The sequence below is a fragment of the Strix aluco genome, chromosome 3 (genome assembly GCF_031877795.1).
Source record: "Strix aluco isolate bStrAlu1 chromosome 3, bStrAlu1.hap1, whole genome shotgun sequence".
NCBI classification, from domain to species: domain Eukaryota; kingdom Metazoa; phylum Chordata; class Aves; order Strigiformes; family Strigidae; genus Strix; species Strix aluco.
Window position 1 is genome coordinate 56,324,271 of NC_133933.1, and position 24,501 is coordinate 56,348,771.

The window sequence follows — 24,501 nt, forward strand, 5'->3', positions numbered from 1 at the left end:
TGGTTTCATCACCTTAGTGTCTGTGTATATTGGAAAAGCCCTTTGAAAAAGAAACAGAACTTCACAGTCCTTCTGACTCCTGAGTGAACTTGGATGCAGAGATACTAGAGTTAGCTTAAAAAGCCACGTCCAAAATAGTAACATGGAGGAAATAGGAAAACATAGAGCATTTTCATGTCTCAGAAGTGCATCTTTGCTTTCTACCTAGGAAATTGTTTCTACTGCATAATATTTCTTTGCATTCTCAGAAATCTGAATACTGAGCAGGTCCCATGCTAGTCCGATTAAGATAAATTAACTAATGTCCTTTTGCCCATCTGTGAAGAGTTTGATATGGTAGGCTGTTCTGGTTTAGCCAGGATAGGGTTAAGTTTCCCCAGCAGTGGGGGAGGAAGCTCTAGCCAGGTTATTCATATACCATGCTGACATCACGTCCGGGCGCCAGAGCGCGGGAAGAATCGGTGATCGCGTGGTTGGTGCAGCCAGTTCTCTCGCTGCTGTATCGGTATATATATATCTTTCTCTGTTCATTGTTATTACTGTTATTGTTATTGTTGTTGTTTGTTTTTGTTGCTGTTGCACTGTTGTATTAAACCTCTCCTTATCTCAGCCCTGGGGTTTGTATTTCACTCCCTTTGTGGGGGAGGGGCAGCGGCCGCATGGTCTCAGACCCCGGCAGGGACTAAACCACCACATAGGCACACAATATTCTTTTTCAGAAAGTGCCCACCAAATCAAACTCCATTAGCTACCATGGAAGCTTTTTATAAAGATAATTGGAGAAAGAAGAATTTGTGTGTGTGTATGTGCACACATGCAGGAAATTTTCTTCATGGTGCTTTGGGCCAAAGGAAAGAAAAGAAGAGCAAAGATAAAGTCCAACATACTAGTTGGTACATTAATGTGGACAAGGTAGAGGGAAAGGGAGGGGCATCCTGTGCTCTTGTCTTTACCTGGAGAAATTGTTGGTGCTTTTTACCCTGGGAATGTTTTATGTAAAATGTGTAAGAGTTTCTTGGAGCAGTGACTACAACTTAGAAGCATCTTTTTTTCACCCTCCTTAGTTGTTGGAAGGCACAACTAGTGCCCCTCCCCCCAACACACACACCTTCTGTGACCAGTGAACAGGATGGGAGTGAAGAGTGAGTCCCACGGTTGGGGTGTGCTTCTCAGGAATGTGAGGTGTTAGGTTCAAATCCCCTTCAGCTGCAGAGAAAGGTCAGTCAGTCTCCCCTGTGCTCAAGTTCAAAACGTGTATACAACAGTGGGCAGGATGAGGTGTGACACCGTTGCAAATGCTACATCCCTGGCAATAGCACTCAAGAGGGCACTTGTTCTACCTTTGGAAGAAATGCTGGCATAGTCTATGTTTGGTACTGGGTTGGGGAACGATGGCCTGATGGGGCACTGAAGCTTAGCCATTGCAAAATTTTTTAAATTTCTCATATTTCCTTCAGCATTTTCCTCTTAATTTGGTTCCTCCACTCAGCGGGCTGGTTGTTCGGGTGCCATTCCAAAGTGCTTCGTGCCTTGTGTACCCTTCACAGGGAGCCTCGCTGCATAATTCAGGGTTTCTGGATTTTAACCTCAGGGCTGGATGCTTTAATGCTTGGCATTGTGGCATCTGTAATGTTTCAGGATTTAGCCCTTGTTAATTAAGTGACACCACACCCTTCACCCCCCACCCTAAGTCCAATACCATCTTGCCATTAGTGGCCTTTACAACTAGGTCATGTCTTCTCTCTATCAGGAAGTGAGGGAAAGAACCTGTAAAGAAAAAATGATGCTACTAAGAATGAACTGCAAAAGAGCCCTTTTTTTTTTTTTTTTTTTTTTTTCTTTTTTCTTTCTTGCTGTCTTACTCCACATTTAGCTTTATTCTGCTTCTAGCCACAAGGAAAGGTTAATAAGCAGGCTGCTGTGAGTCCTCTTTTGAATGCAGTGATAATCCAAAGGACTTGCTTTCAGGTTATTTGTAACACTGGAGCTAACAGGAAACTACAGCAGCAGTCTGCTGCCAGAATGAATGCATGAGCTCCCAGGCTTCAAAAGCACAGCTGAGGAGCCCATTAAGAATGGCAAGATTAATGGCCCCCTGTGCGATGTGCATTGCTGCCCCATGCATCCCCGCCACATTTGTGGGGTGGCGCAGGTTGCAGTCCTCTGCAACCTTTGAAAGACCCCTGTGCTTAGCAACAGCTCTGCTCTCTCTCGGAATACTTGGGGTGATTAAACCCAAAGTGCTTGTAATTGGCCAGGATTTGCAGTTCAGCAGAAGACACTGCATTGTCTGTAATAGAGGCTGTCACCTAATTAGACTCAGCCAGCCACCTCTTGCTGATGAGCAGGCAAAAAGAAAGATGATGGTTGTCACTTATTAGCAGATAGGTGCCGTGAATCTGTGAGAGTGGAATGAAGCTCAGCCTTCAGTAAAAACAAACAAAAAGCAGAGCTGGTTTATCCTGGTCACTTAAAAGTGGATGTGTCACTACTCACCAAAAGAGCAACAGTTCCCTTACTGTGTTGTAGTCTGTATCTGGTTTACTCTATCCCTTTAAAAGCAATGTTATTACTGGTTGAGAATCATTTGTCTTGTTCTGTGGAAGCATCTCAACTTCAGCCAAAGCTTTCACATTGACTTTTGTAGCCAGTAGCTGAGTTTCTGTAGCAGGGATGTTCTCTCAAAACTCTGCTTTATATCCAGAGGGGTGTCTCTGTCATGAATGTCCTGGGAGTGACGCAGCCGTCTTCTGACAAAGGAGCAACTGATATTTTATTCTGCAGTTCTGCCTCCAGCTTTAGGCAAGGTCTCAGAAGTGACTTCAGCAGTGGCTGGGAGGTAGCAGTAGATGAACACAAATGTACCTCGTAAGTTGTGACTCTCGGTGCCAGTTGGAACTGTCTGCCTGGCAGATCCAGTCTGTAGCAAAGCAGGGCGGACTGTATTTGCTCTCTTCCAGTGCGAGCGGTAATCGGTACCTGGTGGCTTAACAATGTAAAAGGAAGCTTTTCCTGTAAATCAGAAGGATTTACCATTGTGATCAGATGATAAAACTGCCTTTCCACATTGCTCCTAGAAGACCTTTTCCCTCTGTTCGTTAACTGAAGCAGCACAGGTAGCATTTGGGACATTATTTTTTCATATGGCAATTTGACAGCTCACCTGATGCTCCAGAATTGGGAAGCTTATTGCAGTCCCTAATAGCCCATTATAAGTAGATTGCTGTTTCTAAGGGCAGATTTCAGTACCCGATAACATTACCTTTATTAGCATAGGTGCAGATAGCACAAGAGATGTGCATAAACCTTCTGTGGTAGGAAAGAGCGGAGGAACTAGGAGGTCTTTTTACCTGGTATCCTCTGCTTTGTTTCCAGAGTGTCATCTCTCTGTTGGACAGTCTCTGCTAATTGTGTTCTCCAGTAAAACACTTACTGGCTTGTAAGTATGACTGTTCAGGTGGAAAGAGCCATAAGAGAAATGCCCCATGGCGGTCAATCTGGAGTGCAAGCGCTGTAACACCTCAGACCCTAACTCTCAGATCCAGGGAATGAATAACCAATGTATATATAACTCTGCTGGTTCAGCTCAAACACTTTCAGCCCTAAATAAACGATGTCTCCTCTTTATACTGAGAATGCTGAGCCATCCCCTCTTGCTTTGCTGGGCAGCAGTTTGGCTATTTATACTCATAATAATCATCGCATTGTGCTAGTATCTAACTACCGGCCTGGGACCAGGACCCTTTTGTGATACTACTTGAACCAACACAAGGCAGTCCCTGCTCCAGAGGATAAATGCTCAAGCAGTTTGGGGGACAAAAATCTCTTTGGAAAACTGGTTTTAGTTGCATAGGACACATAGCAAGACAATTACGTACTTAGCTCATAACTGCTATTTAAAACTTGGGGCTGATATTTTGGTGTTAAAGCACTGAGCGAGTCTGTCAAATGTCAGTATATGTATTTGACAGCAGCTTCTTTTTTTTCCCTCCTCCTGCTTCCCCAATCTCTTTTGACTCCAAAGAACCCAGCATTAAGTTGCCTTTCATGTTTTGGTAATTTGTGTTGAAGAGGACAACCTTCATGCTCTAGAAGTATTTTATTATGGAGCTGTCAGCAGCAGTTAAAAGGGGATTGTTGGTGCTATATGCAAAAGATGAGAGGGCTTCTCTTGGCTTTTAAGTTAAGAATTAGCTCTTACTTGTCTAATGGTAAAAGCATAATGGCATCTGGGCTTATGGTGTGGAGCCAGCCGTTAAGTATCAGTTATAGGCGAGAGAAGTAGTCCATCTGAACCAAGTCTAAGTAGTAACAAGCCAGCTTTGATTCTGCAGAAGCTGTTGTATGTCTGCTCTACAGTACGCGCATGGTGCTATTGGAAGACCCGTTTCCAGAGAGCAGAGTACAAACTGTGAGTGAGACCTTGGTGACTTGACAGTGTCCAAGTGCAGAACGTGGACCGAAGGGTCGGAGCATGATGTGATCTGGGCAGCAAGGCTGCTGATGCCCATAAGCTGAGATGAGTGGAAGGTGAGGAGAACACGAGCCAGCGGTGTTACAGTAAATTTTACAACAGCAGGAGGATACAAATCGTGTGTAGGATTCTGCAAGTTGGTGGAGCTGCCAGATAATCTGGCCTTTCAGCCTGGTGCCTAAAACTGGTATTTTTTTTTTTTTACTTGCTTGTTTCTTCTCCTTAATAGTATGTAAGATAGGCCCTAAATGGCAATTTCTACCATTCACATAAGCTTTAATTGTACACATCTTCATTTCAACATATAACCTGTGTAACTCAGGTGTACAGCAGACTATATACAGGAAATTTTTATACCCCTACCTGCTGTGCTGCTTATTGGCACTTGCTGTGTGGTACAAACCCCAAGTAACAGATGAGAAGAAATCCTGAGGTGTGAGAGAAAAATCTTTTTGCTCTGAGGTTTTTGCTGAGGGATGTGGTACTATGTGTGGGGTGGTGGTTTTCTTGGAGCTAAAATATGTTCCAGAAAAGAGATTCCATTATTGGCTCTGTCAATTTGTGTTAGTTCAGCCCTCCCTCTGGCAGGCAGAGCAGGTCCTCAGCAAGCTCCTGCAACTTTTGGCTGGTGGGTAATGATGGGCAGAAAGATGGCAGGAGCTCAGTTACCTTCTGTATTTGCCATGGAGCAGTGCAGGGATGCCTCAGCTGATAGCTTCTCCTGCTCTTCTCAGAGTGGGCTTAAACTCTCAGCTGATTAATTTAGGTACAATTCCCACTTGATCTCCATTTCTCCCCTTCCTTGTAGTAAAAAACTGTTAAGTCCCCCTTACTATAGTTGTATTTAAAACAACAGCAGAATAAATCCTTAAACACGATGATATCACTGGGGTGTGCACTAAGGCTCCAGGAGTTGTGGCGAGGAGGCGGGCAGTGCAGGGAGAAACCACTGAGGCAGCCCAGCTTTGCTTCCAGAGGCTTGGTGAACAGCAGCAGTCCCTTCTCCTTGCATCTGCCTGCCCCAGGGTGCTGAGGGCTGCAGGGTGAAATGAGGACAAGAGGGCAGTGGCAGCTTCTGCTAGGGGGCAAAGGAGAAGGAAAAACAAATAAACCTGCACTGCTGAACTGTTTTTTGATGTCTAGGCAGTGGCATTCCTCGAACTGGATGAAATCCCCAGTGTGCTGTGTGGTTGCTATAACAGCTGCTCTTATTTATGCTCTGTGCCCTGCTCCAGATGCTGTTTCTGTCCCTTCTGGTTAAAGCCTTAATGATTTCATGCTTACTATTATGTTACAATCCCAGACTGCAGGCTGCATGTTGGATCTTCCTCTTGTCTTCCCTAGTTCATGGCCAGTTAAATGTCAGAGATGTGTTTTTCTTTTCTATTTGTGAAAGTGAAACCCTTCACTTGTCCCAGTTGTGTGTGTTTCCAGTCACAGACTAACAGTGGTGTGTGACACTGAACTTCCTAGGAGCCATCTCTCTTTCTGGGCTGTGCACTGCACAGGGCTCTGCCTGTGAGAGGGCCCTGCTTTCCCATTCTCTCAGCATCCCTAAGACCTGAGGGCAGCCCCACAGGCAGCCCAGCTTCCCCATTGCACCACTGTCTGTTCAGCCATCGCTGTGTCACATCTGTGTGGCTCATCTCAGGTATCCAGTTACCACCTGCACTTCTAAACTCTGTCATAGTACAAAGCACAAGTCTGTAGCTGATTGCTTTATTTTCAAGTGCTGGTATTTTGAAAGAACAAAACACACAGTGCCTTTCATCTAAGCAAATCAGACAGAAAACAGTAGCTGAGGTGGGAAGGGACCTCTGGAGAACTTGTCCAAACCCCCAGCTCAGAGTAGGGTCAGCTACAGCAGGTTGCTCAGGGCTGTGTCCCATCAGTTTTTGAGCATCTCCAAGGATGGAGACTCCACAACCTCCCTGGTCAGCCTGTGCCAGCGTTCAGCCACCTGCACAGTAAAGATTTTTTTTTCTTCCTTTTTCTTATGCTCAGAGGGAACCTCCTGTGTTTCAGCTTGTGCCCATTGCCTTCTGTCCTGTCACTGGGCAGCACTGAGAAGAGCCTGGCTCTGTCTGCTTTACACCCTCCCATCAGATGTTTATACACATTGATAAGATTGCACTGAGGTCTTCTCCAGGCTGTGACCAGTCCGAGCTCTCAGCCTCTCCTCGTATGAAAGATGTTCCCTCCACTCCCTTAATCATCTCTGTGACCTTCACTGGCCTCACTCTAGTCTGTGTCTCTGTTGTACCAAGGAGCCCAAACTGGAGCCAGCACCCCAGACATGCCTCCCTAGTGCTGAGCAGGGGGAAGGATCATCTCCCTCAGCCTGCTGGAAATCCTCTTCCTAATGCAGCCCTTGGCAACTTTGTCCTCCTTTCCCACAAGGGCACACTGCTGGCATCTACCAGGAAGCCCAGGTCCTTCTCTACAGAGCTGCTTTCTAGCCTATCTTCTTACTTAGTTACATATTCATCTTTTTCATGTTGCCTTACTTAACATTTATAACATTTGCTCAATAGTCTGTGCTCCGCTTCAGAAGAGGTTGCTTGAAGCACAAGAGAGAAGCAGCTATTTAAAAAGCGATGATTTTGCATGGTTGATGTGGTAGTACCAGGTTACAGCTGCACAAGCAACTGGTAAAGCACAGAGCAGCACTGGTTACCAGCTGACAGCCCTTGCCCCTGCCTGTGCTGAAGAGCAGCAAATGCCCCTGGGCACAGGGTGTTTTATCAGCCCTGCTGTTCACACTTGATGCCAGGCAGTGGTATGAAGCCTCTGGCTTTTCTTGGTGATCTCGGGCTCTGACTTGAGCATAAAGAGTCCTTTGGCTGGTGAGAAACTGTTCAGGGTCATCTTAGAGAGGTGAAGACTGATGGGAATGAGACTTCTAAGAGCATCTCACAGCACTGTGCCTTTTCACTGCTGGTCAAGAAGAAACTGGATTTGGAGGCTTAGGGTAGGTTTGTGGCTTTCTTGGGTTCTTGGGGGTTTTTTGTTTTTGGTTTTGGTTTGTTGTTGTTGGGTTTTTTTGTTTTTAGAAAAAGCATTCTGAGTGAAGGTGTTTGTGACTTCCAAGTAGGTTTAGGCCTGAAAGAAGCATGGCAGTTCTGGATATGTACAGTAGCTGAGCAGAAGTTTGGGGAATAACAGATTTTGGGCGGCTGAGCCCCTTTACAAAAAAACCTCAAAACTGTTAGGGGAGGGTGAGGGCTTAGGCTAAGTTGCATTTAAGTTAAACAGCCACTTCAGGTGCTACAAATAAATAAAAGTCTCATGCATGGTGAATTACTACTACTAAATCAAATATAAAAGTCTTTTAAATTCATCTTGCCTCTTATAATGGACTGTTTTCATGAGCTGTAGTTAAAAAAATGTCACAACTTACATTTTTTTTAATCAAGACCTGAAGTGCCCTTGCACTTGCTTGTGTTCTTCCAGGCACAGGGGCAAGCAGAATTCCCTTCCCCTGTCACACCTTGCATGTGGACGCATTAGTACATTTGTCACACAACTCCAGGGAGCCAGGTAATGCCAGCAGCCCCAGAGCACCCCCATTCCACAGCCAGCCTTGCTAAGGCTTAACAGGGCTGAGCACGTCACGCCTGTGCCTCTCACACCCGTGATGGCTCCCGCTGGTGGGAGAGGATGTGTCTAGCCTGAGGCCAGTGAGTGAGGATCCTCCTTAAGAAAATACCGTGGGCAAATTACTTGATAGAGGGGCAGGGGGGTGAACCTTTCATCAGAGGTCAAGTAGGGGTAGGACAGGTAGAGTTACCTTTAATGCTGTGCTGCTGTAAGGCTGAGAACACTGTTAGTCTCTTTCAGAATGTTAGACCTGTACAGATCTTCAGCCTTTGTCTGCAAGCAGATTTTAACTTTATTTTTGTTTTGCAGCTTCTGTTGGTGTCAGATGGATGATAGGCGTTACAGAAATTAACAAGGGCTCCACCTATGGCAACAATGACAACAAGCAGAAACACAAGTAGTATCTTCAGAGACTGCTTCAATCCAAAGGGAACAAATGCAACTTCTGAGAACTCTTAAGTGCGTATCATGGTCCTTCAAGTGAGATCAGAGGAAGGGTAGGATGAGCAATTGCCATGCATATCTGAATTTGTGCTCCTGTTATTTTTCTCTGCGGGTTTGGGCTGGATGACACGCTTGAAAGATGCACTCCGTATATTCTCCACAACAGGTTTGCATTTGTTTGGTTGGTTTGTTTTCCTATAAAGTGACTTAAGTTTTGAAGAAAAAAAAAAAAAAAATTACAGTGTGCTTGTATGATGAGACTCTACCTGGAAACTAACCAGAGGTGCAGGCTTTATCTTTCTTAACTTGCTCTAAGGAACGGATAAACGTCAGAAGATTGTTACAAGATGATTAAAATTGATAGTTGTGTAGATCACACGTTAACAGTTTAACAACCATAATCTGTCAATGTTTAAATACAGTAAGATGCTCTGCTTGGTTATTACCAGTATTGGACTGAAGCAGCTCTACTGAACTGGCAGAATTGTAGTAGAGTTTTTCTACATCTAGAACTTATTCCCACAGTGTGCACCACATGGCCCTTTCACTCTTCAGCCAGACCCTGGCTAAGGGCCCGCTTTGTTAGATCAGAAGAGCCCTGCAGTGGCATAACCTGGAGTGGAATTTGGCCTTGTGGCCTGAGCAGAGCTAAGTTCTGTCTTTCCCCAGGCAATACATCAGAGGCATAGCTGAAACCTGTAATTCTTTTGAGAGTAAATGCCATTTATAGTTTGGAAAAACTGAGGTAATAAAATTCCTTTCAGCTTTAAACATTGATTAAAATTCTAGGCCTTCCTAACAATGGTAGAAACAAAACAACTGGGTATGCTGTAACTAAGCAGTGCAAAGCATGCATTAAAAGTTATGCCCCACACCCATACTGTTGTGATCCCAATTAATCTGCTTGTCTGTCTTTTCTGATAAATTAGTTTACATGGTACCTCATGACAGTCAGCCTGAGGTAATAGTTAAATCATCTTTTGCTTTTCTTTTGGGGAGAAGAGGGGAAGTAGGAGAGAGACCTAGGACAGTGCTATGACTTATTTTTTTATGGCTGTCTGGACTTGCTTTGACACCCTTCTGAATTAAGTAAAATGAGATTCAAGCTCCTTGGGAAAACTGTGTTGCTCTGACATCCCTGGTACTGATTCCAGGGCAGCCTCCTCTTGTTTTTAAACTTGAAGAGTTAAGAATATGTAAGTTACTAAAAAAAACCTTGATTAAAAAAAAGAAAAAAGGAAAAGGAGGGGACTTCCAACTATCAGCAATTACAACTGAAAAAACCCCAGTCTCTTTAAATCTAAAGATACTGATGCTGAGCAGTGGGGATTATGATTGGCACGTTCAGTGACAGTACATTTTCATTGCACATAGGCCTAAACAGTGAAATTCTAGGACTGAAGAGCCTGTGTGTCTCTAGAGAAGAAGGTAAGCAGTCTTGGTTCTGGCAGCTGGTATAAAAAAAAATTTCCTTTCCTATAATAAAACTGAGGCCAGAAGAAATGGGCTAATAGAACACAAATCATTCCATGAAATATGTATTTGCTGTTTGGTATATCAGATCATCTAGGAACTAGTCTTTTTAATATGCAGCACTGAAAGAGCAGGTATAATAGTGGTTTTAGCATGGGGCAGTAAGTAAATTTTTTTGAGAGTGGAGGGAGTGAAACATACAATGTGAAGGAAGGAATAGGCCTTGGGAAGTGTGAGGGATAATTTTGGGGGTGCTTTTCCCCACCTGTCTTGTGTACACATACATTCCCTATGCTCTGAAGCTTTCTGCAACAAGTTGTATAATGTCACAAACGTAAACTTGGGCTTTAGTGTAGTTTTTTAACACATGAAATATAGCCCGAGAACAGAAAATACTGCCATGCTTGCACAGCTTTTCTTTTAATAAAGCACATGCCCTGCACTTTATTTGCTAAAACAGTCTTAACAGTGGAAAACCAAGTACTGTAACCTGTAGTAGTGCCTGAAGGTCCAGCTATGGCAGCAGTGCATCAGGCAGTTAATGAGCCAGGCCTGAAGGCACTGTAATAGCAACACTTTGAAAATGTGTGGGGGTGGGAGAGAAAGGTGATCTCTCCAAGCTAGCTTTCTGCTATCACCCTTACCTGACAGACACATCAGGCTTTTCTCAGGGTGGCAGAATGAACCCTGTATGCAGGGGTGAGTAGTTCTGAGCAGCAAATACATATTCGTGTAGTGATAGAGACTAGCTTTTTGCCTCTTTAGAGCCACTGATTTAACATGGTGGTACATTTAACGTTCCTTATGAATCTTAGTCCTTTCCTCCCCAACTGCATGCAGTGCTACTTCACCCAGAGGAAAACACCAAACATGTAAATACTTCTGAAAGAGTATTTAGACCATTTCACACCCCATTTCCCTGGGACCAACCCTTAGAACAGGCTGAGGGCCAAACACACCACTCCTGGCTCCATCCTCCTAAGCACTTCTAGAATCCCAGCACACAAGAACTTGCACCACTGGGCCCTTCCAGCGTTCACTGGCAGACACAGAAAGCTTAATGGTACTTGCCAAAGTTAAACTAGTCCAGTTCACTGTATTAAAAGAATGACATATGTCATTAGGAAGCAGTGTTTGCCCCTTGTCCCCACAAGCAACTGTATGTTCTACAACTGCCTTAACAAAAGTAGTCTTAACGTTTGTTTATACAAAAATAAAAGTATAAAAAGGAAACATGCAGTGAATGAGTTTTCTTTTGGTCAGCAACAACAAACTAGTAAGTTTACTTTTCACCTTTATCCTGACTCACCAAAGCTGTCTGCAGTTCCCCTTTGTGTATAAGGGCACCTGAAACAAGGCTCCCTGTTCACAGTACTCACGTTCAGGAAGCAAGTTACTTCAGACCGTGGCTCTATCCCTTATATAACTAGAGAGTGTCAGGAATTGCACATCACCATATTTCCTCAGGAGGGGATGAAAGGGGGGACCTTAATTCTGTTACCACTTGTGTAAGAAGCATCTTGTGTAACTGCCCATCTTGAACTTGACAAACATTGACTACTGCAATATAAGAGAAGCTTATTCCAGTTCGGTTAGCTTAGAAGTCTTAAACAAGCATTGAAAAAAAGTTTAAAATGTGACACAATGCCACGTACTTATTTTCAGAAGAAAAACCCTTCACCAACAACTCCTAAAATAAACCATTTATTGAGAAAAAACTTTTTTTAAAATTTCATTAATCAGCCTTGTGCATAACAAATCTGAAGCTTGCCAAAAACAAATAAACAAAAAACCAGTAAAAGTTCACAGTCAGTGCACTCAACAAACAGTTTAAAAAACAAGGTCCATAACGCCTGATAACACTACAGCATTTTTCTGAACCTAAAGAGTTCAAAAATACTACGTATTAACATTACAGTTCTCAATCAAATGAGAAACGGGAGAAAGAACAAAAAAGGTATGGTCCATATACAGTAGTAATGGCACTTTCACTGAAACATGCAGCTTCTTCCAACTTGCAGACACTGTCACATGAGCAACATGTGCCAAGTAAAACATACAGGAGCAGCAGAGAAAGTGACCCTCGTCACTTGTGCAGTCTTCGAAAGTTCAACTTTTATACTGTTTCTCAGCACAGTCTTTATGTAAATATTACATACAGTAGTGATTAAAAGATATCTTGCCAGAATAAAAAAGGCCAGAGATTGAATAACTTCATTCTTCATCTGTGCAAACCTGTGGACAGAAGGGCAATTAATTCAATTGTCTCCCTACTGCAGCAAGAAGATGACAACGGATCAATTTCTTTTGCAGCTTCACTGAACATCTTTGAAGCTTTCTTCTTTCTCCCATGTTAGACAGACAAGGAATGACAAGTGTTTATACGTGAATACTGATGTTTCCACTGTCACTGTGCCACTCTCAGGTGCCTAAAGCAGCATTCTGCCTCTGCCTCTGAGGGATGGGATGTGGCTGCAGTTGCACTGGTGAGAGGGATGGGTATGATGATCCTAAAACACTGTTACTGAACCAGAATACCAAAGTGAACAACTTTACGCTGGAAAATGGGACAGAATTCAATAACCTGCTGTGCTCCTACTTCAAAAAAGAAGTTACTAATACACCTAAATTTGGAGCTCTGAATATTTGCTATTCTTATGCAAAGACTCAAACCATAGTTCATGCAAGAACTGCAGATTGTTACGCCAACTGCCAGATAAACATTCGGTGTGAACTTAATGTGAAGTATGAACTTCAAAAGCAGACCCTCGCACTAGAAGGATGGTGGAGTTCTCATGCATGTGCTTGTTTCACGTTTAATGGAGGGGACCCTTATCTCTCTACTACAGAGGTCTGTGCATATGTACTCGTTAAAACTTTAGGCACAGAGCCCTTCAGATCCAATTAACTACCACTGAATTTAAGCTTGACAAGTCTTTTTAACATAATGCATCTCAAAACAGCAGTGAAAGTTTATTGCATGCTGCACACCAGGTTCTTTTAGTCAAATGTTCACTAGCAACATCACATGTGCTTTGGAAAAGTTGCCAAACCTTGTATTCTGGACAGTATCGGCTTGATACCAGCCTCCCACCGTGATACAAAGCCCTGCAGCACAGCTGTGAACGATGAAGCCAACTATAAAGTCTGTTTCTGACTCCCACCTACAGTCTTTGTAGCCAAAGCCATGAGACAAACCTTGACAAAAGGGTGATCGAGGAGCTGGCTGGCCGTCCACCTCATCTTTGGGTCGCTTTCCAGGCAGTGGCAAAGGAAGTCTTTCCCTTCTGGGCTCACTTTGTCAGGAATAGGAGGTTTATGACCCATCCCCACTTTATACATGATCTGGAAGTTGTGCTCATATTCATGCCAAGGCCTCTGCAACAGGTAACAGCATTGTGAAGTGCAAGGTTTAGAGAGCAGCTTGCTGTCCCACAGAGCATATATTTCTGTACCCCGGGAAGTTAAAAACCACCCCAGTACTTGCAGACTTAAGTGTGACAGATTGCTGGGAGTGGCACCAGAATTGGCAGGGAAACTGCTAAGAAGAGTTTGCACTCATTCAGTACATGAAACATCCTTACCTTGCCGGTGACCATCTCTATAACAACACAGCCGAGGCTCCAGATGTCTGCTGCACGTCCGTGTCCTTCTCCTTTAGCTCTAGTAATTACTTCCGGAGCCATGTATGCTTTGAAACAACACATATGATGTCATCAGTTCATACAGCAAAAGGAACAGAATACATTAAGTGATTAATAGGGCAAACCAAATGCTTTTTAATATATCTGTAATGAAGTACCACTCAGCTTTTCTTGCTCTGTTTTATCATTTGCTGGCTTCTTGTTCTTTGACACATTTGCAGCATAATTGTCTTTCAGTTTGAAAAGTGATAGTGAAAATTCTGGTACAATACATGCTCTCAGTTATTTTCATTTTTAAAAAAATAGATGAAGCAGCTGTTCAGTGAGAACAGTACCGCTGCAGAGAAAGATACAGCCCCAGAAAACACAAGCTCCAGCATCTTTATAGTTACCTGACAAATACAATTTTCTCTCTCCAGCTATATCATTCACTGACTGTTTTGGCTTCTGGATGTAAAGCATATCTAACTAGCCAAGGTAAAATCAAGTTTCCCTGAAACACTGGTTTACTCCAGCCCAGAGGTATCTTCTTTTATGTAACTAGACAAGTATCTGCCTAGCACATGCCTCCTTACCTGCAGTCCCCAGAGTACTGTTCACTTCTCCAGGCATTGTTTGTGTGTTGTTCTTAAGTTTCACCGAGCAGCCAAAGTCTCCTAGTTTAATCAGTCCAGATGAGGTAAGAAAGATGTTGGCTCCTAGGAAACACAACGAAAGACAGTAACATTTGTTAAATCAGTGCTGAATTGAGGAATGAGGGCTTCTCAATATACTCTTGGAAGTTACACAGTAGATGGTAATAGCTGAATTCGCACTTAGATCTCTACCTGTGGATTAAACGTGGAATATGATAGCATTAGAGATGTTCCCCAAAGGGTACATTACCATTAACCAATGGGATTTTTGGTGGGTTTGTGTTAACACTAAATGTACTGGAAGCTGACAACAAGAAGTGTTCAAAACACAAAGCAGTACGGCAGGCAAACTCATCAGCTTTCCATATGTGCTCATTATGAGAAATTACTCCTCCAGGAATTTATGAATTCCAGTGCTTATCCTTGTGAGCACTGCACTGCGAAAAAACACCCATCCTTACGGAACTTCCCGGCAGAGGCCATTGCTGCATACCTCCCACTAGCCATCTTGTCAGTTCTGCCGAGTCAAGACAGATGATATCTTACAGCTGTGTCGTCACTGCCAGCTTGCAAAATGGACCTTATAGCATTTTATGACATGTACTACCAAATGCCTGCTATTGTGCTCTGCTTCCAGAAGAATTTTTGGAGGAGGGCTACTGTTATAATAGCTGGCTACACTGCCAGTTTGCACTAGAAAAAAATTTCCCTAGCATGCTTGAAAGATCCAAGGGGAATCTGCAGTTGACCTCAAGTTACTTCCTCCACACAACACTGCAAAATAAGCCAGGTGGTTTTGATAACCAGTGGTTTTCTTTCATTCCAACATCCTGCCAAAACACATGTTGACAGCCAACAGAAAACAGGTAGAGCAGAGGGAGCTCACTATACACGTCAGGCCAAATCCTGGATTCTGCAAGTATCACAACAAAACCACAAGTAAGTTGCAAGAGTCACCTGGCAGAAATAACAGCTTCAGCTGTGATCTCTCTAGAGGAAAGGTGAATGGTTTGCACAGAACAAAACTGCCCACCTATTCTAAGAGTAGGCAAATGTTGGGGACTTTTGTTACACATAGCATTTCCCACATCACACAGAGGATTCTTTAAAAAACAGCTCATCTGAATACAACCTTCGAAAATTGCTCACTTTGTTCCACCTTGAACATAGGTCAGCGCAGGAATTCTTGGCTGCTCCTCCTTTGTGTTATGTTCCCTCAGTTAACAACTTTTTCCAGTTAGCTTGGCTGGGCATCCCCAAGATATTCAAGGAAAATAAAAAGAATCCTCAAAAAGCTCAAGTCAAAAAAAGGCAGTGCAGGTCAATGATGCCAAAACCCTGCCCATTTCTCTAACTACTATGAGAAAGCACAATTTATTTAGTCCAACAGGTGTTGCACAGAACTGCACTATAAAAGGGGGAGAGAAATCATTAACAGACATAAATTCCAACCTTTAATTACTGTAAGCCTTTTACAAGTTCTGAAAGAAGAATTAACTTTCAGTGAATACAACTTTTCTGCACATTGTGTCTGTAAGTGTTCCACTCCTGGCATTCAGGTGCCTGCGCATATTCAAGATCAGAATTCATTGGCTGGGATCTGCAGTTTGCCCCCATAGGGACACAGGTGTCCTGAGTCACCCTGCAACCACAGGCACGTGTAACAGAGCTGGGTAGACCATCCCTCAGCTCCCTGAATGAAAGAGAATCCAGAAACACACCAAAGCAGTACAAGAAGGCAGCTCGATAGGACACTAAATATGGGCAACGCATTCAAAGAGTGACACTTACTTACTCTATCAGCAACTTTTTCCTTTGAGCTACTGCCCACAGCTTTTCTGTTTCTGTTTTCAAGCAATTACTTATCACATAGAAAGTAGATGCACTTAGCCCACACAAAGAGCTTAGGAAAAACTGCCAACACTAGCCAACACTTTTACAAGGATATTTTGGAAACCTAGGTTCCCATTCCTCAAGAAAGAGCATGCAGATTTCATGGAAGGCTACAAAGTGGTTTCTGACTACTGCAGTGGGTTGAAACTGGCAGAGCTGAAGTACAACCACCTCTCTTGTGACTGAATCTAAAGCTATTGTGACAGTTTGGTTTAATACAGTTCAGAACCTACTTACAAGGCCTTTCAAACTCAAGTTTGTCCCTTTAAAAAAAAAAAAAAAAGAGACAATTTAGCATAACTGTTACTGTGAAAGCTCCTGTGAGCCTTTGTCCTGAAAGCACCTGGAACTGTCACATGGAACAAAGCAATGAACCAGCTTCACCACAAAGAAAGAGCACTTGAAGACTTGTGTTGCTGACATCTTCTGTCAGCTGATTAAGGCTTCCACTGATGCGCTGTCCACTGGAACCTCTGTTCTGTAAGCTGCTTGGTCTCTGCTTCAGAGACCAAGACCAAACTCTAGAAAGAGTCTTTAAAAAGGGTCTCCTTGTTAGATGAAACCTGCACAGAATCCAGCAGGACCTGGGTAAGAGAACAGGATACACAAGGACACTACTTTGAAGGTGCGTGATGCTTTTTACCTGTGACCGTTAGTGCTGTTACTGGGAATGTAACGGAATTCCTACCGTATCTACATGGTTAATAAGCAAAAGAATACCAGAGACCATGGCTAAAACGGCAAAAAGGCACAATACACCCATCTATTCCTTCTCTCCTCCTACACATACACTATCAAAAGCATCTTCATTGGATGTACTTGGCAGAGGCAAGAGGTAGCCCGGTTCTGCACAGCCCTACTGCCATTTATACCACAAGATCTTCTGGGCAGACTGCAAACAAAGAGCAAATGTCAAAAGCCATACCCTTGCTAGAGAAAACAACAGCTATGACCCAAAGCATTTAAACTGAAGTTTCATGCCTTGTATTTCTGTGCCAAGTCAGCCACATATTAAGTGCAGTGAAAACTACACTAGCATGATATTCCAAAGCAGCTAGTGTAAATACTGTGTCTCCAAGGAGCAGTACCAAAAGCCCCACTAAACACTGTGGCATAAATCCACAAAGAGAGAGGCAGCTCATAGACATTCCTCAGTCGGTACTTAAGCCGTACAGCAGCCAAATTCACTCAAGAAACAAGCAGGCCAAGTGCTACCCTTTGATGAGAAAAATCAGCTTTAGCATCCTCTTTTACTTTAGAAAGTGTGACACATGCTCGTAGTCTCCTGTTGAACAGCCTTCTGTCTCTTGTCCAGTGGCCTTCCTTCCCCTGTGCTCATCATGAAGACATGAAGGCAGAAATTTTGGGAGAGCTAACAACACAGTTAACAAGAGTTAAGACTTTGATGAAGGCTTCCCAGCCTTGAGCGTCTCATTCACAGGTTTCTGATTTACTGAAACTTCAGATACAATTTTCAGCATTCATTCTGAAAATGCAACCCGAGCACTCTTCAGGAATATGCTCTTCTCTCCCAGAGAGAAAGCACCAAGCACGACCTCAGTGATTAATTCTTGTCAATGCAACACTTGCGAGCCCACTCTTGGAGTGCTGTGTCTTGGTTTGGGGGTCCCCAATACAAGACAGACCAAGGGCATCAAGATGGTCAGAGGGCTGAGAGATGGGTTTATTTAGCTTCAAGAAGGGAAGACTGGAGGAGGAGGGGGGGATTTACTGGTGGGAGGATATCAAGAAGACAAAAACAGATTTTTTTCCTCAAAGGCACCCTGTGAAAGGATATGGGGCAACGGACACAAATAGCAACCTCTGCAAACTCCAGGGAGGTATCAGAAAAAAGTTTTTCACAATGAGGATAGGTCAGTCACTGGGACAGGGGCCTGGAGAAATGGGAATCTCCATCCTGGAGATATTCATAATTCAAGAGAACAAGGTCCTGAGCAGTCTGATCTAATTTGACATTCGGTCTGATACTGAGGTCAGCCCTATTTTGAACAGAGGACTCAGAAATGCCCAGAGACTCCTTTCAGCATTAAATATTCCATCATTCTCAATCTTTGGGCAGAACAGCTTCCTTGCAAAAAAAAAAAAAAATGAAGTAATTTTAACTGAGGAATCTGGGCTTAGCCACAGGGGTTAAAATCCAATACCCAGGATAGAGATTAAAAAAAAAATACTATCCCAAAAGACTTAATCACCTGCTACATACTAGACCAACTACTTTACACACTGATGCAGACTGAGCAAAACCAGTGCAGCCAAGTGTAACAACCAGCCAACAACACTACCCTCAGTTTGCTCCCACAACCACAGGTTGAAAAAGGATTCAAGGCAGCTCTGTATTGCCTCATCTTTTACACTCACAGAACTGGATGCCATAATAGCATCTGAAGGACAACAGTGACACTAGTGGACACTACTAACCGAAAGACTGCATTTCTGAGCACAAGGTATTTGGCAGACACCAACTGCGGGACACGTATAAACAATTACTCTAAGAATTGTTCATCTGCTGCGGAAAGAAACAGATCCACAGTGATGTGCAGCAAACTGGCCACGAGAGTGTGATCTGACAGTGAGATCTGAAAGCAGTTTTAACAGTCTGAATGACATACTATCATTCTTCCCTATAAGAAGAGTACCTGACTACACAAGAGCTAAAAGTAAAACCAGAGTCTTCTGTACTGCTGTTAGCCTGAAAACTTGGGGATGCAGTGTTAGCATAAAAGGAGACAGAGAGCAAGAGACTTTCAATGTAACATCAGGCATCCTTTATAAAAATACTCTCTGCGGTCTGTCTTCATATTCTTTCATTAAGTTTTGGGAAGGTCTATACATAGATGTGTCTGCAGTGACCCTCTGTTTATAGCTCCTGTTATTCTCAAGGAACACCCCAACATTTGGTATGAAGAACCTGTTGCAACAGAAACGCCCTCACATAACACAGCATTACGGTTCCATTAAACAGCTCTTCTCACTTCACTGCATTTCCCTGATGAGAGGGAGACCTATTTGGAAATATATCTGGAAATCGGCAATGACATAGAGCACCACAAAAGAAAACCCTGTCAGCCAACCTTGGATTTTGATCACAATGAGCTTCCAGGAGAGCGGAATTCAGCTAAGCAGAACCTGGATATGGAATGATCAAGTAAAGGGCAAGGGGGGCACTGTGAAAAGCACGGAGGGAAATCCACAACTGGAGAAAAACCTTTGGTCAGGAAGGAGAAAAGGCAAGATTGCTGGGGAACAGGAGTGAGGGAAAGTGTTTTCTAGGAAAAAAAAGCCAAAACTGACTCAAGAGTGGCCTACCTGGGTGGGAGGCCTCTGGATCGTAGATAGTTCTTTTCCCAAATGAGAAGCACGAGGCCAAAGGACCAAGAGCAACTGGGAACCTCCTACACTGCTGCGGTGATTCAAAACCCTGTGAGCAAGAGGGACATAGAAACCCAGCATCGTTGGGTTGCACTGCCTTGTCATAAAATGAGCATTCGCAGGGCATATTGTGTGCATTTTTTCCCCTACCTTCTGTTAAGTTTCTACCATAGGTGAGCAAAATATGCCAGACTAACAAAAACAAGATAACTAGACATGAAGGATGTTCTTGGAAGGCGCAGGAAAAGAAAAATGAATGTGAAATGCGGACTGACACTGGGTGCCTTAAGCAAATGCCAAAACCAACCCCCCTTCAGTTACTGTACCAAGTCTGCTCATTTTGTAAGCAAAAGCTGAGAGCCAGGCATGAGTAGATAAATGTATGGCAAAAAACCCACTAGATAAGTAATTTTACCATATCCCTTCAACTTCTTTTAACAAGGCTTTTACGGCTATGTTTAATCAACCATTCATCTGAAATCTTAGAACTCTTCTGGAAAATGGGAATCACAAGGAAAAGTTCTGATGAACAACTCTAGCACTGTACACTGCTTGTCAGCTCCCAGAAAACACCACTGTTTCTTGCACAGATGAGAAAAACAGCATTATGTAACTCAGTACTAGAAATAAAAGGACCAAATTTGAGATTGGATTAATCCCCAACAATCTTAACAACCTCTACAGAAACTATATAAATTATGGGCAGAATTTATGGGTTTGCAATGACAACTGTTAATACTTTTTATGTTCTGCACTTAAAAAGGAGCACGTAACTAGCCAGTAACTTGTAAATTGGAAATTGAAAAATGAGTGGAAGGCGTTACACACTTAATGGCTGTATAGATAATGTGCGCTAAATCTGCAAATACGCCCCCCATCACTCCACATCCCCAGCTACAATACTGAAACAACAACATTACCTTTTATGGTTAACATTACCTTTAATGTCTCGATGAACAATACCATGTTCATGTAGTACATTGATAGCAATCGTGATTTGCTTTGAGTAGAGCCTAATGACATGCTCCTGAAGGCCCAGTTTTGATACCTCCTCCAGAGTGCCCTCATCACAGTACTCCATGAAGATGTACATTTCTTCCTGTTGTGGGAACCAAACCGGATTGCATTGGTTTCATTCTTTTTTCTTTTTTCCCTTTAAACACTGAATTAGGATCAAGTTTTCCTTCCATCCTTCATTGTTTGTGACAAGAGTAATGGAAGTACCATCTAACGTTTTAATGGAAGTCCTCTTACCATGGAATATCTAATAAATCATCTCTTCAGAACTCTATTCTCTTGGGCATGCTTCAACCTAATATACTCTATTGCACAGCTATGGAAAAATCTCTGCTACATGTCTTACCTGCATCATTTGTATGTAACCGATACTGTATGGTGGCATAAAATCTGTTAGTTTGGCATCAACCAAAAAGTACTTTGAAAATCTTGTAGGTATATTATGCAGAAATACAAAAAGATCCTTTGCATATTTAGAAGAAAGGTAAAATGTTTTGGGCTTGTGGGTTTTCTTTCCTCTCCCAGTTCCTGCAACATCATGTGTTGATTTCTTGGGGAGGGCAAGTTTTTTGTTGCTGTCTGTGGCTTGAACAAGCATGCCAACTCTAACTCACTTCAAGGAAAAGTTTGGTTCTTGTTCCCTTTTTCTGTCTCCAAGCCCAGCCAATTTCAGCTAGACTTAATTAATACAAAAAGATGGCAAAGACATTAAGCTCTTAGAACTAGCCTGAGAAACCAATGACCCAGTGGCACAGACACCCAAAGCTGTGTCCCCAAGTAAAGAAATGCAGACAGAAAGCAGCCTTTGTCCCCTTCCAAACCAGCGAATGGGTCAGCAGATCAACCCATTCATATTGAGCAAATCAGTGAAAAGCACACACCACTTTCCAGCCAGACACCAGGCATCCTGCTCCCAGCCCACCTCACTGGGTAGAGGTACAGGAATGACCTGAGACTCACAGCAGGAGGTGGGGAGGGCACATGGGAAGCAGAGAGTAATAAAAAGCTGGGTGTCTCAGCACGCAACTCTGGAATCCAACTCCGTAAGAAAACCAGGCTTCATTAGTTCTGCTGCTCAAGCAAGAAAATTCATTTTACCTTCTGAAGAAGATGCTAGCTGAACTCCAAAAGATCTGCTTCCTTAAGATACTTGTCTGGCATCAAGATTTAAATGCCAACACAAAATTTTTCCAGGAATCAACAAGATACTCGTACAACCTTTGCTGCTAACAGTGAAGGGGTTTAGGCTGTCTAGTCCTTATCTACATGCAAAAGTCACCATACCATATAGCTTGGTTTTAGAGCAGTTAAACAGAGCAGCAGCTCCAGCATTACTTGCTCTATTCACTTATTGCAAACCTTCTCTGTCTATGTACCAGTTCCAAAAGATTTCTCCAAACTATGTTTCAGAGACCTCAACATTCAGCGGAAAAAAGACACTACAATTCAGAGACATCCAGACAATTAAGCTAAACTAGAATGTTCTCAAGTAAAACCTCCATGATCCAAGGCTTCTTAAAATTTTCTCTCAGCCCTATAAAAAAGCCCCAGTAATTTAGGTTTTCTTACCCTATGGAGCTCCACACCAAAATAACGAACAAGATTAGGGTGCTTGATGCCTTCAAAAATCTTCAGTTCATCAGCTGTTTCTTTGATGGTTTTGTGATCGTTAGGTTGAAATCTTATCTGCAAGAGAGATTTTTTCATTATTTTGCCACTATTTCAAATTACTAAGGAAAAAAAAAAAAAAACAACAAAACAGAAAACCAAACAACCCATCATAAACCCAAACACAAGCCAAGAAAACAGCTAAAAAGCTGGTTTTTTTTTAAACAGCATAATCACACAAAAAGCTCCAAAATCCCTCCACCCCCAAACTTAAACAAAAAAGACCAAACTATTTTTGAAAATTACATACAAATATGATGATTTATAAACTATATAAGAGCAAAATGATGTTACTTAAATGTATACACGTGTGCACATATTTATCTCTTCTGAGCTTGCCTTCTAGCTTAAATGTGGTAGATAGACACAGTACAAGAGAATCTGAACATCAGTGAGAGCTATCATTCAAGAAAGACTAGTTGCCAGGTACTTTATCAGTGGAGATTCTAAGGGATTTCTTTGAGGGGTTTCTTCATTAAGAATGAGGCAGTTGTAAGGAAAAAGTGTGGCATGGAACAAATACAGTCATAAAGGTTTTGATGGAAGAAATATGTTTTCATTAGTTCTGCTACAATATGCTGTGATGGATTTTTCATGGAGGAAAAAATTATCGAGTCTTCTGAAAAACTGATTTAAAGCTTCCATTCACACAAAGATAAGCAAAATTCATAGCAAGTTATGGAAGATGATACATTTACCATACTGGTAGAAAGCAGAAACTTCATTAATTGAATACAGGACAACTGCTAGAGAAATAAATGCACGTACTTTACCTTTGGTTGCTAGGATGCTATAATTGTTTTTGTTCTGTAGAGCAATTCCAGAATACAGTTTGTACTCAAACAGTGGTAAAATTAAATAAATGGAGATTACAAAAAGGTGACAAATGACCTTCAAGTATTTTACATATTTCCTAACACTGCAAAGTTGCAATACTATGTATTTGCAGTGAAGATTGTTCACTATAATTTGTAGAGATTTTAACAACACTGGTTAAGACAGTAAAGTCTGAAGAAATCTCAGGGGAGAGGGGGGATACAATGTTTTTAGCCTGTTTAAAAATAAGTAAATAAATCTTCCCCCAAGGTACTCTCAAGGAAATCCACAAAAGCCTTTATTTGGAAGTTGCAAACATTTTGCCTTTAAGCCCACAGTGGGGAGGCAGGAATGGTTCTTGGTGAAGTAATTCTGGAAGTTAAAAATACTACAGAAGAAGGCAGCATACTGTATATTTAGCCTACTAGTGAAACATCTGTCAAACAAGGTCCATTTAACTTATCTGAACTTCTGCTAAAGAGCACACATAATGCTAATGTGTAAAAAGCACCTGCATCTAGAAAGAAACTTTGAGTTCCAGAAACAGAGTGCTACTGTTGGGGGGGGGGGGAAATGTTATTTCATCGGGAGAAAAAAAAACAACACAAAACCAACAACCATAAAATTTCAAGCATTGGTAGTAGTCAGTGAATGAGTATGGTATAAGTAGTTAAGCACAAGCCCAGCCTTGCTTTTCCACACCTTTGAGATCACATACGTATTGTGTGTGTGGAAAAACTGGCTCTTAAAATATAACTGCTCTAACATCAAATGGCTGGCTGGCATGGTAACTGTTGTGAACAGTTGTTGCTTGCAGTTGTCTGAAGATGTAGAAATGCAATAAAACTAAACAACACAAATATTGTAAAAAACAAGGTGCTGTAGGGAAGATGGATCTCTACACCTACACAGCTTTACTTCTATCCTGAAAATTAAATTTTCTGTACCCACTAGGTTAGTCAACAGTTTTGTGACTCAGCCTAGCTCACTTAAACTACAGTAGAAGCTGAAAAACATCTGATGTGATGCTTCCTATCTTTTTCTCCAAGGAATGAACTAAAAAAGGAATAAAACGTGAGATGAAATACTGTAAAGTAAAATGTAAGTTTGTGTACAGTCTTCACTCATCAGAAAACTCTTTCAAAAATAATTTAAGATCTCTTAATGGGAGTTCACACATATTAAGCAAGCATTCATCAAGTTCACAACATCCCTATGAGATTAGTAAAAAAAGCATTATCCATTTTACATACATTTAAATTGTAAGTTGTAAACTTAAAAGAGAAAGCTTAAGCAACTTAAGGAGGAACAAGTCATAATAGCAGATGTGACTACATGAAGAAACAATTTGTCTTCCCATCCTTTCCCAGTTAGCAACAGTGTTCAGAAACCCTTAATGCCTGCTAAGTCATGCACATTTGGATCGCAAAAAAAACCCCAAAGACAG

The 24,501-nt window shown here is 42.3% G+C and overlaps 2 protein-coding genes across 11 annotated transcripts in view; one reads left to right on the forward strand and one right to left on the reverse strand.

Moving 5' to 3' along the window:
• Positions 1–11,224, forward strand: part of AGPAT4 (1-acylglycerol-3-phosphate O-acyltransferase 4) — an 86,761-nt gene extending 75,537 nt beyond the window's left edge. For both annotated transcript variants that reach the window (XM_074818636.1, XM_074818638.1), the window contains exon 9: positions 8,384–11,224. In XM_074818636.1, the coding sequence (XP_074674737.1) occupies positions 8,384–8,475 (92 nt within the window). In that variant the 3' untranslated portion in view covers positions 8,476–11,224. The remainder of the gene's footprint in view (positions 1–8,383) is intronic.
• A 455-nt stretch (positions 11,225–11,679) lies between these two features.
• MAP3K4 (mitogen-activated protein kinase kinase kinase 4) overlaps positions 11,680–24,501 on the reverse strand; it is a 124,286-nt gene continuing 111,464 nt past the window's right edge. For 7 of the 9 annotated variants that reach the window (XM_074818645.1, XM_074818642.1, XM_074818640.1 and 4 more), the window contains 6 exons: positions 22,140–22,256; positions 20,493–20,652; positions 14,211–14,333; positions 13,576–13,682; positions 13,190–13,369; positions 11,680–12,226 (listed from right to left, as the gene is read on the reverse strand). In XM_074818645.1, the coding sequence (XP_074674746.1) occupies positions 12,206–12,226; positions 13,190–13,369; positions 13,576–13,682; positions 14,211–14,333; positions 20,493–20,652; positions 22,140–22,256 (708 nt within the window). In that variant the 3' untranslated portion in view covers positions 11,680–12,205. Of the gene's footprint in view, positions 12,227–13,189; positions 13,370–13,575; positions 13,683–14,210; positions 14,334–19,490; positions 19,603–20,492; positions 20,653–22,139; positions 22,257–24,501 lie in introns of those variants that run through there. The other 2 variants (XR_012622511.1, XR_012622512.1) reach the window with 2 other exon arrangements.